Genomic DNA, 20,613 nt, shown 5'->3' with positions numbered 1-20,613 from the left:
TAAAGAAATATGAGGTGAAACTGAGATCCCTGTATACTGGAACTTGTATGCAGGAATCTCCATTTTTCCAGTTCTGAACACAAAAACGTTTTTAAAGATGAGATTTCATTTACAGATTAGGGATTCAGGAGTCCAACCTTCAGCTTGTATTTTTAAAAGGCCCTTCACATACACAATTTCACTGTTGCTATTTAAGCCATACAGGCCCATATTACATAAACTGAACTATATTTGAGAAAGCCTGTATCTGAAACTTTTCCCAAACACAGGCAAAATGGTTGGAGCTCAAACCCACCAGATCCTTACAGAACCTTCTTTAAGCACCTCACTAAGTATACATATGGCCGATGAAAACTGTAGAGGCTGCTCCTTATTTTGGAATCAGAGCAGTTAAATGCACAAGAACGGGACAAATAACCTCATGTTAATGAAACAAATACAAGAGCTTACCAGCACCCGAATATCAAATCTCTGTTCTTGAGGTAGGAACTTTGGAACCTGAAGCACACAATTCATAGCTGTGCCTATCAGACCATCTTGTTCACCTGTTTTTGTACTACCCCATTCTGTAAACAAAAAGAGTTCAGAGGCTTGATTTTGAACATAATAATTTCCACCATCATAAGTAGATTGATAAAAACCTTCTGGCCCTGAAGACAAAGGGGACTCTCTTAACCAAAGCAGGCATCGCAACACTTAATACTTGCAATTACTCATCCAATTGTAAAGACAAAGGCAAGCATCTGCCATACCCAACTGCTTTACTGCACTGTACATGAAAAAACATGTGTTATTTGATGCTTCTAACACAGAACACACACATTTTTGTTTGCTTTACCATTATCATTTGTTAGGTTGAGCAGGACACCAATGATGGCCCTCATACAGTCCTCCACCGCTTTACCCACATGGTTAGTTACATTCTGGTGAGGCAGAGGCTTATTGTCTGGTAAGCAGATACTGTCTTCAGCACGGTTATATCGCTGGATTAGCTCTTCACAATGCTGCAGTGCTCTGCAGGGAGTAGATGCAAAACAAAATTACCTCAACAGACAAGACATGCCACCTATATAGTTGCTTCACCAGGAAAAAAACCTCAAATATACAACTTATGCAGAATTTTTCTGCTGCCCAGATACCAGGTCTGTAGGGAGAGACAATAAAATTATCACCTGTAAAATATTTTGAGTTTAACTGAAAATGTGAACACAAAAAAACAAGGAAAGAATTGTGACTTAGAGCTTTATCAGCTTAGGTTTTCAAAAGCAAAAGTTAATTTTTCTTTCCAACTTCATCACATGGTCTTACAAAAGATATCTCCTCTCCCTACAAACCCAGCCTCCCACATCCTCTGATCATCAGGGCACAAAATTATTCTGACAGTGTTATCCAAATGTTCTCTTGTTCTGTCCTCAGAGCTATTTCCATTCTGTAAGAAACAAATAAATGACACATGATTTTCCAGCAGTAAAATCTTGATCCAATAACACGACTGGACCACAGGCATGGTTCTACTGCAAGATAATAATCACAGAATGGTTTGGGTTGGAAAGGACCTTAAAGACCATCTGGTTCCAACCCCCCTGTGTGGGCAGGGACACCTCCCACTAGACCAGGTTGCTCCTTAGTTTGATGTTAAACCAACAACACTGATTTCAATAATAAACAAAACAAAAAATTTCAAAAATACATATTGGCCTAAGTAGCACAGTAAACAGTAGGGGCTGGGGTTCTGGGTTTTCTGGATTTGTTGTTTGGGGTTTTTTTTTATGGTTTTTTTATTTAAAGAAATACTCAAAATACCTAACCTACAACCATGATGTTTCCAGTGAGGTCTGCAGAGTCAAATTTTCAGCTTAATTTATTCTCTTATGAAGAGCAGTACAAGAGGGATGCAATCTCTGCCAGTCAACTGAGACCTCACCCAGATTGATAAATGGGTTAGAGGCATTTGTACAAGCATCTTTGCCAGGGAGAACAGCTAAGAACAGAATTTCAGTGTTCTAATTCTTAGTTACACTGTCAATTCTGTTATGCTCCATTTCAGTAAACATTTAAGCATAATGAAAACACAGTAAATAGATACAGCTTCCCAACTTCTCTCTTCTGTGTTCTATTAACTCAGCACAGAAGGAGCTGAATCCACAGTTTGCAGCTTCTACAGAACAACAGCACTGCATATCAGTAATGCTCATGTTGTTACCCACACCCTCATCTAAAGTAACTTCACCATCACTTAATAGAGTGGAAAGTAAGGGTTTTCTTCTCCCCCCCCCCATAGAATTTCTGGTGTAACAAATCTTTTTCCCACTATCATGAGCAGTGCTCTGCAGAGTTTCTTTTTGTTACAACTTACTTAGCTGAGGAGACGATGAGTTGTGAGTCTTTGTATGCGATCAGATAGCTCTGATTTTCTGGATTATGCACAGTTACCTAAGAAGAGGGGAAAAACAATACTAGGAATAGGAATTTTTTCCTTGAAAAGAGAAGCATTCCCTTTCACTATCACCTCAATTCATTCAGTTCCACATTTCTTGGTTATTACCCAGTGAAAACTCACTTATCATTGTCCAGTATTTCCTTGGAGTTTTCACCTATCACACCAAATCGTGGCACTGAAGAGAAAAACATCTACCCTAATACAGTACATAAAGAAACTGTGTGGCAAAATGTTCTGCTGCAGCAGAATCCCAAATCTGTATCTGGGACTACAGTGTCCCAATTGTGTATGTATCTATGTATACGTAAACATATAAAAACATAACAGAAAGCAATTATAGACACAATATTATTTTTAGGACTTGACATCCAATCCACTTCTGAGACATTATTATGTATCTAAACAAAAATTAAGTTTCTCCTTGATTCCTTTGATAGAAATTCACAACCAATTTTCAGAAATGGATCTGAAAAATCTTCTCTGTTCAAAAGGCAGGTGAGGAACAAGGTGCCATTCATTTTTAAGCAGGCACCCATGAATTAGTATTTCAAAACCCATTCATCTTCCTAAGTTTGTAGCTTACTTTTACACTACCTTTGAGTCTTTCCTTCTATTTTAGTGAAGCAAAGTTACTGCTGTAGTTATTTGCCCTCTGCCTTTTGTTTAAGGTGTTCATTAAGATTCATTGACCTGTAGTCTAAACCTGAACTTCACTTTCTGATGGATGGAGATGTACTGCTAAAAGATCACAACACTTCTGCTTGCTTACTGTATCACGATACAAAAGGAGTGACACTGGTAACAAACACGAAACTCAGCAAAAGGCATTGCAGAGAAGCAAATGTGCACAATTCTGGTCCATTAATGTCTATTTAAGTGCCACGTGTTTTAATTCTGTTCAAAACCCTCATTAAAATATATTTAGCATCTCAATATATATAGTCAACTCATGACAGGACTAGTCTGACTTTCAGAGCTTTCAGTGCATAGCCAGCTGATGTTTGAAAGTAGCAATTCTTAAAATAAACATTGATTTATTGCTCTTAAGAAAACACTGCTTCTCTGATGTTCCATTATTACTAGACACACACTAGAGTATCAAACTCATGCCTTGAAAAACAAAATCCATGCACAGTTGCTTTTTGTAGGATCTTAAGAAAAATAAACTCCTAATGCTGTACATACATACAGAGTGGTAAAAGACATTTTCAAACACACATTGCAGGAATGCTGATAAACATCAGGAAGTTAGTATCTTCTATAAAAAATAATCAACATTATAGTGTTATTATGTAAGTGCATACTGAAAGAATCTAACACTGAAAAGTTCTGGCTGAAAAATAGTTTTCAGAAACACATGGCATCTGCTCATACTCACACTTTCTAAGACCCGTAAACATCTTTCTGCACCCCATAACGAAGCAACCAATTTCTCTTCGTCTCCATCACTGCTTAGGTGATCCACACATTCTTTAACTAAACAAAAATAAGTAGTTTTCCAGTAAGAGGTTTTCAAAAGACAAGCACACAATCTAATGAACTACAAAAAGAATTGCTGTCAGCCTTCTTTTACACTTCACAAAACTCAAGAGATGATCAGCATTATAAAACTTTTCATTTCTCCAAGTAATTTAAAAAAATACACCCTTACAATTTTGGCTTCACAAGTTTTTCACTGTTGCCAAAAATAATCTATCTGTGTATTTTACTTTCTACTGACAATGATGAAATTGTTCAGCACATGACTTAACTGTACAGTTCCTTAACTGTAACGTGCTGTTTTGTAGAAGAGAAAAAAGATACAGCAAGCACACTGTCCCTACACTTTACAAGTCTGAAACCATGTATGAGCTGAACGCCTTCACGCCTTCCATCCTGCCTTTGTCCATCCTACTGGTTACTTAAGACCAAGCTTTATTCAGCTCCATACTAATTTTAGAAATGTCTCCTTCCTATATGTGTGATGCTGATTAAAAAACCTAACCAAGACATATCTTTAGAAAAACAATGAAACACAACTCCCGTCATTTCTTCTTGAAGGGCTCATTTCCTCTGGGATATTTAGTTAAAAAATATCAGGCCTTTAATTTAGAATAAGTGTGCTGGATTTGTCGGCTGTACAAAAATATGTAACACAGCAATCTGTATTCTAAGATTGAGTCGTTTTTAATCTCGCATAGTATATGCAACATTACGCACATCGTTTAATCTTAACACTACTTCCAATCCTGCATGCAACAGATTAAAGTCACTAATATTCCCCAGTGACTTGCTAAAAAAATGTGTACTTTATTTTTAACACTACTGAGAAAACCACATTTTTTTAACCACAGAACATGAACATTAACACATGCAATCGTCTTAGTAAGATTCACCAGTTTCTCACAATGTCAAAGCAGTATCTCCAACATACCTTTATCTACAATATGATCAAGACCACCTAGAAGTCGCAGTTCTTCTTTAAACCAGTCCCCAGCTCGTTTTGAGGTCAGAGACAGTAATGTCTCCATTGCCAAATGCCCGGTCTGAAAGAGTGATGTTTCAGAATTAGTGAAATCATCATATGCAGTTATAACCAATGTATCAAATCATCCAAATGCGTGTCATCTAAAAACCATAAAATCGAAGTTACGGGCTCTGCAGAGAACACCCACCAGAGGGAGCAAGAATAGGTTGAAAAATATGCATATCTTAAACAAATGAGCTGGTACTGACAAAAAGGTACTTTGGATTTTTAACATCTCCTGATTTCATTAATGGCTTAGAAAACCTAAGCAGCCTCCTTTCATCTCTCTCCCTTGCTATCACAAAAAACAAGTGGAAGAAGGAAATGGATAAATTAGCCAGGCAGGAATAAAACCCAAGAAAAGCCACAGCAAACACTGCTTCTCTGTCTCTGCAGCTTGTAGGATACATCTGATTCTAACACATGTATTTTGTGGTTTTAATTTTAAACTCATAGAAGATAGCGATTAAACTAAAACACTACAAAAAAATCTTACTATATTTACTGGGTTTTTTTAGAAAAGGAATAGGTATCAAAATTCAGTAACAGCAAGGGTAAGTTTACTTCCTGCTAATGGAAGTTGAAGAGATTTTAGGTGATTATCTTAGTTAATCCCCTGTAATGTTTTTAAACAAAACTAACACCATTTACAAAGTCAAGGCTATAACTTGTTTTTCCAAAGGCCTCTAAATAAAAGGCAACTTTTAATAATAAAACATATACATACATACCTACACAAAAGTGACTTAGTATAGACTTCTGAAATACCTCAAAAATGCACAGGCAAGACTGGAGCACTATAAGCTTAATAATTTCATATATGGTACATAAATACAACAATGAAAGGTCAGAGACAAAGCCATAAGAGCTCCTTAAAGCCAACTGAATTTAACCACTGTCAACTCATCTTCCCTCTGACACATTTGCTTTGTAAGGCTTCAGGGACGGCTGTGCTGACTCTGAGCTGTGCAACATGTTCCAGGATACCAGTTCAAACCTCAGCAACTCCTGGCAATACCATTACTTACCAGGCTTGCGTAAACACCCTATTGTCTTGGAAAACTGAGTTATAAATTATACAGAACACCATTTCTCGGACAATATGTCTGAGTCTGAAAAATCACAGATCTTTTCTCTACCCCCACAAAATTTGCATTTTTGTTAGCATTTTCTGCCCGTCATCTGGTTCAACACAGAGCTAACGTATTATAACTCATGACAGAGATCTATACAACAGCAGCTTTACCTTCTACATATGAAGTTCACTATTGTCTCAACTCACCAAAGCTACTGTAATAAATTGGAAGAGAATGTCATTAATTTGTCTTGCAAATATTCTCTAAACACTATATAATCTCATCTTCTAGATGGTGCAGCTGCAAGAGAACCAGTTTCCATCCGTGACGTACTATGGTATTCAACACATTTACAACAACAGCTCAATATAATTTTAAGAAATACAGATGTCTCAGGAAAAAAACAACCCACAAACAAAAACCCAGCTGAAACTGATGGCCTGTCACAATGCTACTCTTTACTCATGGAAAACTTCCTCTCTTGACAGAGTATCTTTTAATATATCTTCTCCCTTTAAAACCCATGCCTAAAGAAAACACAAGAACAGAACTAGTTTACAAAAAAAAATCAGACTAGTTCAGATTATGAATATGAGAAAAGCTCAAATAGAAGACAGCAGTATGTATGGCTAGATACTTTAGCTATGAGGAACCTGTCCCAGCTCCTCCATGCTTAATAAAGGGAGCTTACATTTTACAGTGCAAAAGATATCCTGGCACTGACAAATTGCAAGCTGTATCAACTGTCTTCAGTGCCAAAACAGCACTGAAATAAGACACTGATTATACCAATTCCTAGCTGATCACCACCTAGAGAACAAACTTCATTCTTTGTTGGTATCTTCAGATTGTATCATGTGAATTCACAGGGTAAGCTGCAAGGGGAGAAAATAATCGCAAACTCCTTGTTCCTCTGCAGATGTCAAAGGTCAGAAAATTAACCTGCACGTTTCATAGGTTTGTAGGAAACAAGTTTAAAAGTGAAATTCTGAAACATTTATCCTTTATCACCACAAACTGAATACCAAGGTTAAGAATTATGTCATCAGTAACATCTTCCTACCCCAAAATCCAGCTCTTTCTACTACTAAATACGGACTTTCATACCAATTCAGCTATCTGTTCCATAGCTAGAATTCTGGGACAAAAAAAAAAAAAAAAAAACAAACCCTTCTTAAACTGCCAAAAAAGTCATTAAAACCACAAAAGAATATGCCAGCTCAACAAGGCATAATATCTTTTATTCTAAACTAAGATGGAATACAATCTTATCTGCAGATTACTTGCAGAAGTTGAAACTCTACTTGCAGAGATAAAGCTCTAAAAAGCTCACTTCATAAAAAATAAATCAGGAACTTCACCTGTCAGGTAAAAGTACTACATGAAAAATGGCAAAAAACATAGTAAGAATCTTCAAGACATTAAAATTATGTATTTCAAGATTATAAAAAGTTAGTATTATATTCTCATCTGTTGTACTGAAATATTGTGAAAGCAAAACCACATTACTAATTTTTGTCATCTATGACCACTCATCTAGTCAATCTGTCATCAATTCTTTAAATACAGTCTTTTTAAAAGACTTGCAACTTACCCTTTATTTTTCAAGCTAGCTTCAAACCATGGCCAAATTTATTTTTAAACAAAAACAGTTTTCTGTTGCAGCTGAAGACATAGTCATAAAAAACAAGTACACTTCAGAAAGGAATGAAAAAAATAATCCACACTTATGGTAATCAAAGGATGTGCCACCACACTTTGGGCAGAGAGAAATCAGTTTCTGTAGGATTTTTAATTTTTTTTTAATGGGACAACCTGCCCCACATTTTCAATGTAACACTCAGTACTCTTATTCCTATGTAAGAAACCCTACTGTTTCTGAATGTACATCTAAAATAAAATTATTTCAAGTGTTACTTGTTTTTAATTGCTACTTTTAACTAACTACCCTTAGCGAGTGGTGAATCAGACTGCTGAAGAACATCATAACTTGATCCTACTAACAGCCTTTCAGAAAGGAAATTTCAAATTTAAAGAACACACTTGCAGTTCAGTCATACATACATACAAAGTAGACAAAATATCATGACTCCTTAGCTGGGAGACAGAGATAAGGATGATGCCTACAAATTTCACTTTATTAAACATTCCACTACTGATAAGGCTTTAAAATAAAAAGCATGATACCCACCGTGATGTTTTCAAGATCAAGATGTTTGTTGTGAACAGTTTCACACAGTCTCCGAATTTTTTCCTTAATTTTATTCATGTCTTTTTCATTCAGCAGCTTGGCAGAAGAAGCATCTTGTTCCAATTCCAAAAGCCGTATCATCAGATCTAGACTAGCTCTGTCTAAATCCATGTTCAAACGATCTCTACTCAGGATGTACATTAGAGCTGCTGTACAAAGGGACAAATTCTTGGGTTGGGATAGAAAAGAGAAGAAACAGTTAGTTTTTCATAATCATGCCAGGCAGACTTTTTACAATTTTTAATAAACGAGCTGAAAATTTACAAAAGAATAAGTCTGACAAGTCTCAATCTACTCTTGCACTTGCACAAGTACCTAAAACTGAACACAGATCTCTCCTAGCAAGTTTTGAATGCATTCTCCTAACCAATACAACTGAGACATAAATCACTTAATACATTTATAAAACCCTAGCAGAGCAGCAAGGTTTTCTACTTTTCAGGGACTCAGTGCTGCAGACAGAGCAAGAAACATTCACTCCAGTAACACAGTATTATAGAAGAGACAGATGTCAGGGGGACAAAGCAAAAAAGCACAGGGTACAAGGTAGGTGGACATTCTGGCTTGATGGATAAGCTGGTGACAGCACCAGAAAATAACGGAATCATGGGGACAGTGTTTGCTTGTGAAGAGGGGTAGGGAGAGGGGAAAGAGTGCCTGATGACATGCATTCTGACTGCCTGGCAGGTCTTCAAGTCAATAGTTCACCCAAACATTTCTAGCACAACACAATTTTCTGGGGAATTCTGGTTTTTGGAAGTAGCCAGAGTACAAATCAGTTTCCCCTTGCTCCCACCAGTCTTTAAGTAGTAAATTGTATCTTGACAATTGCTCTTACAGAACTGGTGTTTAGGGATCTCTTCCCAGCTAAACAACATTTAATCCTTCCTCAAGAAGGAACTAAACTTTATCTTCATGAGGATCCAGAAATGCAAAGGCAGATCATGACTCTCAGGAAGGGATAAATGGCAGGGAAGAGATAAAAGCTATCTGTCTCTAGCACTGGAAAGCACAGTACTTGCACCACAGGGCTCATCTATCCAGGTGAGCTCCATGTTATGGTAAAGAGTAGAAATGTTCAAGGAGAACTCAGCTGTGCTGGATGCAATACTTTCCTTTGAAGATATATGGAGGAAAAGAACTAAGGAAAGGGGTGGGGTCAAGGTGCTGCATGCATCTATTGCAATTTTTTCCTGTATAAAGTAAATTCAAAATGGAGACAAAGTAATTCTGGGATGTGAATGCTGTACAGCTCAACAGGAAATAGCAGAGTTTCAGGTTATAGCAGATTAAGATCTTGTTTAGAGTTCAGCCAACCACCAAAGCAATCATTAGCTGCTTCTGTTTATTTTAGAAGTAATAATCATACCTGGTCACACTAAGCAGCATCAGCATTTCCAAAACAGGATTAGGCAGCTGACAGTCTATCAAAAGCTATGGTAAAACTCCTTCCTACCTGAGTCAAAGAAATCCTCAGATGAATAAAGACACTAATCTGACTAACTACCAAAGATGCACTTGGAACACTGAAGGATGGAAGAATTTCTGAACTACACCTCCTCTCATGACCTCAAGACACAGAATTGGTTGCCAAACAAATATTAATTTTAGCTGTCAATATCACTACTCTAGCCTCGTCAGATGTAAGGCAGAAAGCCACCTATGCTGCCTGTCCACACTGATAGGGTATACATTGCTTTCCCTTAATTTCTACTAACTTTCTCCAATAAACCCTGCAATTCTATAATTTTAATCATAGAAATTGCTTACTCTGGATTTAGTTGCAACTGGTTTAAACTGTAAGAAATTTCAGGTTCCTTGAAGAATACTCTGTTCTTTCATAATTCCAGTTATTAAAACATGGATAAGAGCACATGCTTTTCAGAAAAAACAAATGTTACTCTACTAACTGTTGGGTCAGCCAGTGTGGGACCTAATAAAATGACATCTATGAAGTGCTAATTTCTATTATCTATTATTAGCATTATCTAGGTGAGCTTCCTGGTAAAAAAAATGCTTAAGTCCCCAAAGGAATTTCTATCAACTAGAAACTATGCAGCAGTTAATAGAAAACTGATGAATTTATAATCTGAGCTGTCAACATTAATGCATTTCAAGAAGTCAGAAACTAGATCACTACTCAGAAATGCTTTACAGATACTCCAAAGCCTGATAAGGGCAATCATGCTCATTTGGTAAGCCTCTGTACCAAGCCCTTGCCTGTCCCAGGCTCCCTTCTTTCTGCATAACAGGAAGTCGATTGGATTGCAGAGTAATGGTTCTCCCTCCACATGGGCTCTGTACTCCCTTCAGACCTTCTATCCACATTTTAAGATACTTCAGTGTGATGAGAAGGGAGCCAAGCAGGGCAGTAACACATTATACACATGGTTTCAGGCTGCAGGACTGCTAGAAAAGCAAAAAGGAGCAGAGTAGGTACATGTAACAAGAACTAGATTCCTGCCACAGCTCATATACCAAGGGCCATCAGGTCAATAAGCCTCCAAATGCTGATGGGCATAGGAAAAAGAGTGATGCTGCAAAAGTAAGGACCTCAGTTGTGAACGGCACTTACAGCCTGGAACAAACCTGCTTCAGCTACGTGCCAGTGATGCATTTCTAACACTCATGTTTCTTAAGTCTCTAAAGGCAACTTGGTTTAATCTTTCATATAACAACTCTACATTTTGCTCTGATCTCTAAGCGTTAAAAACAGTTAACCACATTGTCTGAAAGCAATCTCATGCCCTACCATACACAGAATTCTGAGCTGAGAATAAGAGGTAAATTGTTAGTACGGCTAATTTTCCATCAATACCCCAAAAAACACAAACAAACCAATCAAAGAACGGAATCAAGCCCTCAAAATGCCACCCTTAGAGACTGCAGTAGTGAAGCTAGTGTTTTGGGTGGGCTTTTTTTTGTCCTGTTCTATTCTTCAAGATTCTTAAAACACATTCTGTTTCCAAATAAAAATGGAGAGGAGAAAAAAATAAAATAAACAGAATTTGCTCTCAGCAGAAATTTTATGGCATATCTAACTATGGAGTTGGGACTCCATACTTCTACAGAATTCAGGAAAACATCTCAAGATTAACGTACACTGCAGAAATGGCAGACCATTTACACCCACTCCCATCCTTGTCTTCCCTTGCTTGTTCTATTTATACTCCAGCTTGTGGGAACAGATGGTTATTTTCTAGGGTTGAACACTACATTTAATGCACTTTTTTTTTTTAATTATTCACATGCTGAAGACATTACAAAACCACATTTCTGTGCTTAACTACTGAGCTATTATGAAGACAGCTTTTATTTTGAAAATTAGTAACACTCCAAAACCTTCAGAGCATAGCTGAGGAAAGTCAGTTAAAAACTGAAACTATAGCTTAAAGAACAATTGACAAGAAAAATTCACTGCAACAAGCAATTTCCATGTAAATATTTCGGGGCATCGCTCAGTAAAGTAACTGGTTTTGCTTCCATTGTTGTTTAAAAAATACCTCTGCAATTGCTATTTACATTTCTTATGGAAATGTAGAAGTCCCCTACTTTCTCAGTCTTATATCCCATTATATCAGTACAATGAACGCTGTATACACTGACATTTGTTTCCGTCACTGTGGCAGGTTTCCCATCTCCAAAATACTTTAAAGAAAATATTAAATAATTGTGCTGTTTTTTTCCCAAGTCCTTATTAATCTTCAACGGGTAAGAGCCACACAATCAAAGCCTAGTGTGTTGAGTTACTTTGCACTGAGATTTAGTGGACAAATTTCTATTTGTTTTGAACAAGTTATATTTTTAGTGAAATAATTAGTGAATGAAAGGGTAGCATATCAAGACAGCAAGCTTATAATAAGAAGGTCATTGCTGAAGCATACACTACCAGTAGTTAGAGGATGTATTTTAGCATTTATTAATAGTAGTTTGCTACTTTTTTTCCTGACAGAAGGGAGCATTTTGAACATACCAAAATAGTGAATATAATCAATGCTTTTTGTTACTGCAGACTAATAATAGCATGCAATTTCCTTTTGAACTGTATGTGCTAGTTCTTTAGAGATTGAAGGGATAATGGTAACTGTTAAAAGACAGCCAAAAAAGCACCGAGCAAGCTTGTATACTTTCCAAGGAACTGTAGCTGTCCTTCACAGATCTGCAACTCAGTGGTGGCAACTGTCCTAAATAGCGTGACTATACTTCATTTATTTCTAGTATCACTTGGCACTATTTTGACAGCACACAAAATAATTACTGCATTGTTCAAACCTGTTTCCTATGTTTTACAGTTAGCCGTGGCTAATTTTTGAGGGAGATGGAGAATAAGCTATTATTCTAAATTATTTACTTTAAAGCTCTACAGCTTTTCCCCCCGCTCACAGTAAGATGTCAAATACAATCTCTCAAATGTCAGTTTCTATAGGTGCAAAGTTTTCCTCTGCATTGTATATGTCATATTGTATATGTCTACAGCTATTAAATAAAAACAAACTTGTCTGGATATCCTTATCTACTATCCACTTCAAGTAACATCTCCTATATTCTGCTTTTGTAACAAAACCTCCAGGGATATCCCACGGAGGCAGTTTACAACCATTGGAAAAAATCAGCATTACCCCCAAGAAGTGTTTTCTATCACAGCCGAATTTAACTTGGTAAAAACACTCAAACTTCAGCTTTTAATTCTCTGGTCATGTTACCAAAAGAAGTTACAGTTTACGTTTCCTAGATTTATCACAGAAGACTGCATATACTCAAGGCATCCTACAACTGCCATTACAGCACTGCTCAAGGAGACAAGCACAGGACATGAAAAATGTGCCAACACAGCTACAGAGAAGGTGGTAATTCATATACAAGCGAGTCTGAATATGGCAAATTAAATTTATCTTTAAACACAAGGAGGAAGAATCCTGTTCAAATATATTTTTTTTGAAGTACATTATAAGTACAACAATAAAATTACTGAAAAAAATTGAGATGATATATAGTAGCAATCCAAAGTACAGGTACTATTATTTTAAAACTTAAATGATCTTTTTAAAGAATGTCCAAACCCAGAAGCACATCTGCTGCCAAAAAGGAATTGTCACTGGAACACAGGTGTTATTTTTCATTTCCCTGCAGATTTCTAAAAAGAAGCCACTGATCCCAGGTGCACACCACACTGGATGCTCGGCCTTGAATTACGTGTGCACAAAACTCATACAAAGTAGACAAGTATCATCAAACTTTAATGTAACACACAATCCATCCATACCTGATGGTGTTGGGAATCATCCAGTGTTTTGAAAACCATGGCTACCATCCCATGGGCTCTCAGGTGCATTCGGAAGCTGGGCATGGCGCACTTTGTCGCCAAGCTGATTACACTATGGAAAATTAAGTCTGGATTAGAACTAAAACGAACACATTTACAGAAATAGCAGATAAGTCTACAAAATGTGACTGACCATATACCTCAGACCCTGACAAAATCTGTCCAGATTTTTCTTCTACAATTTGTATAAAGCCACTTGGTAACTGGTGAAGAGAGCTGCATTTTACTCAACAGTTGCCTACCAGCACCAAACTGTATCTGCTTTATTTTAAGGTTGGGTTAGAAACATGTTTGGAATGGGTACCCTGAACTTGTTTCTTTCAAACAAAAGTTAAAATAATTTCCAATAGTTAAATTGAAAGTAAAGTGTTCAGGAACTAAGCCCAAAGCTCTGATTCAGAGGCACCAGAGAGCTTATCGTGGATCAGAGCATTATCTGAAATTATAAATGTGCGCTTCCACTGCTACCTAACAGTTATCTAATTGGCTGATTAGTTCTCCTTATGACTGACAGTATTTTACAAAAAAAAAACCAAACCAAAACATAAAACATTTTAAATATTTATTGCTGCATTTATGGTTGATGGAAACACTACAGATTTCAGAAAAGATCTGACAAATACATTAGACTAATCAGTGATCAGCTTAACAGTTCTATTTTAAAAATAGAAGTCTTCCCTCGGTTTTATTAGCAAACTCTGCCATTTTTAATAGTCTATAGGCTGGGCTGTCCTGGAAACACATTACTTTTAGAAGTGGATTAATGTGGGAGTGATTCTGCAATCAAGTCTTCCATGACTTCCAGGAATCTTGTTAACAAGATTCATAGGGTATGGTGTTTAAAGTACAAGTCTCCAATCCCAACAATGCCAGCTAGAGCTTACCTATCAGTTTCTGATTCTTTTACGTTTATTCCTATCCTTACACACTGATTTCCTTTGGAAAAAATAATTTTAATTTGTTAACTGAAAGAAAAAATGTTTACGGTGTTTACACAAGTTGCATGCCATTATATAAATTCAGAAAGTATAAAGGTCAGTTTAAGATCTTAGGAAGCTTGCCATATGAGCAAACTAAGTGCACTCAATATGAAAAACACTCCTCAATTGTTGTTACAGTAGTAATTTATTCTCATCATAATGTACAAACTGGTTAATAAATTTCTTGTGCTTATATTCCAGCAGCAATATTCATTGCTAGTTTTTGAGGAACATGAAAAATAAATTTTTAAAATAGCTCTAAAAAGTTTATTAAAGCGTCTTCTCAGTCAAATCTGAAAGTGTCCTCATCACCTGTCTCTCTGGATTCAGGTTTTTCCTTCTCTAGCATTTTAGTTTTGCTAAACAGAAAGGAAAACTTAAAGAGTATATTAAAAGAAAGATTCTTACACGGTTACAGAACATGATTCTCATTACTTTATGTCCAGGGAATGGAAACAAATATTAAGTCAAACTTTTTCAGAGCAACACTAACATTTCTGATACTAACATCGCAATAATGTGTAACTTTAACATTAGAGCGTAATGAGTAGTTGAAGACAGCTTAGGGAAACTTCCAACAAGTATTGAGGCCACAATACTTCCAAGTGCATGCTAGCTATGTTATTTCTCAACAGAGAACAAAGAACAGGAAGTCAGAGACAAACAGTATCTCAGTATTACATCAGTTCTAAATTATAGCCAGCAAACTTCCCAGTCTTAAGCATTTTGTTTTAGAATTGAATACTGCATTAAAAAGAGAGTAGACATTGCAGAGAAGGTTGCACTAAACAAAAAAGTTACCAGACAATATTTTTAATCTATAGTAAGGTATGGAACTGTAACTAGTTTATAGCAAGTGTGTTGAAGATGTCTCTTATGACAGCATTTCGTATTTCATTTTCCTACTCACACTACTTTTGATTATTCACAACATATCATCTTGAAGATTATCTTCAAATTTTATTCTTCTAAGCAGAAGTGCCAGATAGCTACTCAGCATTTTAAAGCATGGTCACTTCATGGATGAATACTTATTTAATTCAATATTGCTTTTCAATTTAAGTTCAGTGTTTTGTATTAAGATATCTTACCTAAGGCAACGTGTGTTTAGGGGCTGATTGCTCTTCAATCCACTTAGCAAGTATTCAATATCATCTGTGAACTCTTGATTTTCACCAAATTCCACTACATCATTGAAGTGCTTTACATGCTGAACAACAGTGTATAACTGGAAGAGACAAATATTTTGACCTAGGTAAGTTGCTCTTGAGATTTACTATAACCTTAACAAGTACAGTTTAACATTCAGTTTTGAGTGCAAGGAAACATTACAAGTTAATGAAGGTCATTCAACTACTTATATAAAAATATTATCTTTAATAGGAAAGTTAAATTTCATTTTGACACTGTTCCTTCAGTACTCAGGATTACCAATAATTCTTTATCTTAAAAATAAGTGTTAAGAATACTTACTTCTTTGTCTTCTTTCCTACATTTCAATGCAGTTACTATCTCTTGATAGGGCTGAGTAGGTATTGTCACAGTTTTTATCACTTTGGGAGGTGGTGCAGGAGCCTTAAAAACTCCATCATCTTTATGAATTGCCTCCTTTGAAGATAGCCTTACCTATTAATAAGAAAGTGCTAAAATGGGCAGATGTTTTGAGCATGTAAACATACACTAAATACATCAGGAAACAGTACAGGTGTGCAATTGTCAAACTCACATTTTGGGACTATTTAGTCCTTGCCCTACACTACCAAGCTGTACCTAAGCTGTGTGATAATGTGCCTATTCTTAAAAAATAAATTATGTCAGAAATTAAATGCATTTTTAAATACAAAACTCAGTTCTAAGTACTCAGGAAAGCTCCAGTGGAATTCTGAAACTAAAAAAAATACACAAAAAGTCCTTTATGCTGGTTCCTTATGCTTTAGGGTAAGTAAACCAAGCAAGTTCAGATATTAAAAGCAATTATTCGTTGATACTTACACAAGTACCTCACCCCCTTACACTGGAGCTTCCAGGACTGAGTTGGCTGCTATACTGACCCATCATTAAGCATAGTGGTCTGGACACAAGCATAGCATTGAGCAATCACTGTCTCAACACAGCTTGAACTGAAAAACTGTGTCCACTGTTCTCATCTCTAGCTACTGGAGGCTACCCCACTGCTGTACTCAGGATGTAGCTACCTGAAAATCAAGCTCTCCAACCTGGTACTCCAAACTGCATTTTGTCTGTAGGTAGAAGACTACGAATGTGTAACATTTGTAGCACCATAAAAAACTGTCACACAGAAAAACGAGAAGCAGGGTGCATGCCTCAAACAGAGGAGTATGTTCTTGTAAAGTTATGATATTCTCCATACACTGGCCTTGCTCACATTTGTGGTAATATTTTAGGAACAACATACTATAGCATGAAATACAGCAAAACCTATTCTCTACTACCTTTCAATAGGCAGTACAGAACTTGGATGTTAGGTCTTTAAGAATAACTACTGACGAGTATCCAGCCATCTCAGGCAAGTATTACAGGTTTCTCCTTAACCTACTCTTTAGTATTAGTTTAAGTCTACTATAAAGTTTAAGTGCCAGCTTGTCTTCAGATTACTACTTTGTCACAAAATCAGATGTTAAGATAAACCACAAAAAACAAGGCATACAGACCTTGAAATTCCAAATTCTAAATGTACAAGTGCCAATAGCAGTGGTCATTTACTCACCCTCAATATCTAATGTAAAAATTAGAATGTTTTTTTAAGCATGACTGAAGAAAGTAGAGTTAACATGAAGGCATAGTGAATGCAACTTCCATAGAGAACTATTCCTCACTTTAAGGGATATTTAGAGCTAAAGCCTCTTGTGCATTGTACATTAACAGTCAACATTAAAACACAAGTCAAAACAACCTGCTATATTGATCCAGTATTCTTTACATGCTGCCCCTACCACTGTACAGCACTTCAGTATTTGCTCACTTAGGCTCCAGTGGCAAAATGCTAATAAATCACCTGGTAAAGCTGGTTTAAAGCACATACTGGAAGACACTGATCTTATCACTTTGTGAACACCGAAGTATTTCATCCAAGTCTTGTTTAATGGCCTCCCCTTCAAAGCAAACTGCAAGGCAGCTTGGGGAGGCCATAAGGAAACAGTACTTAGCATAAGCAGTCTCCATGCTATGGGTGTCTCATAGTAAATCTAAGACAGATTGATCCAGATCTTCAGGTAACAAATTTCTACAGAAATTAGAGGCAGGATCATCTGCACAAGGATTACTGCTGAACATTTACATCGAGGCTCATTTATCTTGTAACTCTTAAGTGTTAATCATAAACACATAGATCAAGGCAAAATAAAGTGACTGAAGTAACTTCAGATGTACATCATAACAGGAGGAGCAGATACAAACATATTCCCCTAACTGGTTTGTTCAGCCAAACCTCTGCACATTCCTGAATAAATATTTTGATGGTTCCAGTTACAAAGTGAAAGTTTGTGGAAGACAAATGGCTTGTCTGAACATGAACAAACCAGACATATTCCTAGCCTGAAGAGGACATACTCAAAAGTCTGTCTGAGAAGACTTCAGAAAAAATCTGACTTGAAGATACCTATAGGAGTAATTAAAAAATAATCAGTACCAATACAAAGATTCAGTAAGCAACAAAAGCTTCAGTTCAAGTGCACCTCATTTAAATCAAGAAAGAGTTTAGGAGAAATCCAGGACTGAAATTTCTGTTCCCTCCTCAAACACTAGTGGTAATGGTTATTTTTAAATGAGACATCTCCATTTTCCTGGCAGTTCAGTTAACACTGAAGAAAGGCTGATCATAATACTGTGAGGATGCAACCAAAACCAACCATAAATCAATGAGGAGCTAATAACAGAAAAAACACACAGGTGGAATTAAAAAACAAACTAACAAAACCCAAACTGATTACAAAAGCTGAAGATTTAACACTGCAAGAGTATCTACTTTATGATTTTTCTGTTCTCAGACAAGTACTGAAAGCAAGGAACCAAACAAAATGAGTTTACTGACAATGTACAATGCTCTTAGCATAATCAGCAACAATTAAGCATAATCAGCAACAACTAACAGTACATAGTAAGCCCAAGACCCTGGATTCTCAGGGTCTCAAAAAAGAGTTAAAAAGCTATTACTTTAAGCCTCAGAATAATCACTGATTTTTGAACAAACAAGTTACTTAAGAACTGTTTTCACCTCTTGTCTACTTTTTGTAGACATGCTATGTTTGCATTAGCATTTCTGTCTTTATACATAAAATCTTGTTTTTTTCATAGTTCCTAAAAACTTAGGTAAGCAATCCAAAATAATTTACTCCATTAGAAAGGAAAAAAAATGGGATGTCTTTGAAGTGTTTCCTTTTTGACCTGCAGGTTGCTGATTTCTATGGGCATTAGCAAGTTAATCCTAGGGGTTCTCACAGAAGACAAAATGGAGTCCACTGCTAGGAAGCTTAACTTCAGTAGATTAGGGAACTTTTTTTTAATCTGCAGATTGAAATTATATGGAAGATCCCATTCTAGGATATTTCCACTGACAATTTATTTCCTATCAAATATTCAGTGGCTCACATCACAAAGCAGATTTCATTCTGAATTACTGTGACATTACCAGGTATTAAGAACTTGTTTTTCAAAAAATTGTCAGTGAATCTTAAAAGGAGATTTACTGAATTTGAGAAAAAAAAAAACAACAGTCTACTTACTGGGACACTGGGAGTTTTCAAAACTGGTGGTGCTGGCAGAGCCTCTGATTCTGGTTGGTTCCAGTGTCTAGCATTATATACAGCTTTTGTGGGAGACTGAAAGATAAAAAAGGTTATTTTTTAAGCAAATCTACCAGTAGTCAGCATATATTTCAAAATTAATGTAGAATAATGTAGCTAAACAAGGCAAGTGAGCTTCATTTTCCCCCTTCTGTTTTCTCAGCAACAAAAGCTCTCAATATTCTATTTATCAGAAAATCTCAAAGACTTCAAAGGACCTGATGGTTTTGAAGACATACAGATCCATTCCAGTGGCAAAAAACATGGTATGTATGTATTTCAAGAATTCTTCCATTTTTCTACTTTTAAAATTGATTCAAAGGCAAAGGGTCTGCAGCCTTCCTACAGACAAAACCAGACAGCTATGGCAAAAAATATGTTAGCAAACACCATGTCAGTGGGAAGTATGACTAGGATACAATCAAAATCTGGAATTGTTACAGACTGATGCCTGGAGGAAGAAAAAAAAAAAATACTCAAATGAAATACCTTAATCCATATTAATAAATTAAGAAGCCTTTTTTTCCTTCCTGCTCAAAAACGCATCAAAGCAAATCAAAGTGCATCAAAATTTACTGTCCCTTGAATTTTTGGGAAATACTGTAATTCTTAGAGAAAGTAAAATCAATTATATTTCTAGCATTTGAGTTTACCAATCTAATTGCATAATAATATTCCAGACTAATATACCATTACAATTTCCACGATTTTCCAAAATGCCATATATTGCATAGATGATACAACTACAGACCTCCTCACGCACAATTATATAGCATTTTAAACATGGGAAAAAATACATTAAAAAAAGAAGTTAGACACTAAAAAAATTGTCAAAATATCATGTATCAACTATTTAAAACAGATAATAGCTCAAGTACAGCCCATAGAGGTGGTATGCAGAGCAAACCTAGCAGTACCAGCTATGGATTGAAAACCATTCTATTAAGTGTAGCAAGGTTTTGGCATGTGAAAAGATGGCAAGTAGATTTTGTAAGTCAACACTTCCTGTATTATTGTAAAAACTCTACTGTGCTGCATCCTTCCATTCTTTACAAGAAGAGAAAGCCCAGACTAACAAAACTTAGAATAATATTACCAGAATTAAAATTTCAGCACTAAGTTTTCAGAGCCCAAAAGAACTGTCAAACACTAAATTATCTTCATTTCCAGACAAGAGAAAAGCCTCCTTCCCTCCTACAGTGAGCTTTGATGTGGCCATAAGAAACTTACTTGGT

General features: G+C 36.2%; 1 protein-coding gene across 4 annotated transcripts in view; it reads right to left on the bottom strand.

Annotated features, from left to right (window-relative positions):
- The window catches only part of WAPL (WAPL cohesin release factor), a 141,503-nt gene that overhangs the window by 7,062 nt on the left and 113,828 nt on the right, over positions 1-20,613 (bottom strand). For 3 of the 4 annotated variants that reach the window (XM_051617165.1, XM_051617166.1, XM_051617164.1), the window contains 10 exons: positions 19,319-19,414; positions 16,050-16,202; positions 15,668-15,804; positions 13,537-13,648; positions 8,214-8,441; positions 4,854-4,965; positions 3,819-3,916; positions 2,357-2,433; positions 839-1,014; positions 451-566 (listed from right to left, as the gene is read on the bottom strand). In XM_051617165.1, the coding sequence (XP_051473125.1) occupies positions 451-566; positions 839-1,014; positions 2,357-2,433; positions 3,819-3,916; positions 4,854-4,965; positions 8,214-8,441; positions 13,537-13,648; positions 15,668-15,804; positions 16,050-16,202; positions 19,319-19,414 (1,305 nt within the window). The remainder of the gene's footprint in view (positions 1-450; positions 567-838; positions 1,015-2,356; positions 2,434-3,818; positions 3,917-4,853; positions 4,966-8,213; positions 8,442-13,536; positions 13,649-15,667; positions 15,805-16,049; positions 16,203-19,318; positions 19,415-20,613) is intronic. The other variant, XM_051617167.1, reaches the window with a different exon arrangement.

The sequence above is a fragment of the Apus apus genome, chromosome 4, assembly GCF_020740795.1.
Source record: "Apus apus isolate bApuApu2 chromosome 4, bApuApu2.pri.cur, whole genome shotgun sequence".
In the NCBI taxonomy this organism is placed as follows: Eukaryota; Metazoa; Chordata; class Aves; order Apodiformes; family Apodidae; genus Apus; species Apus apus.
The sequence above is the reverse complement of the archived record's forward strand: the minus strand, read 5'-3'. Positions and strand labels throughout refer to the sequence as shown.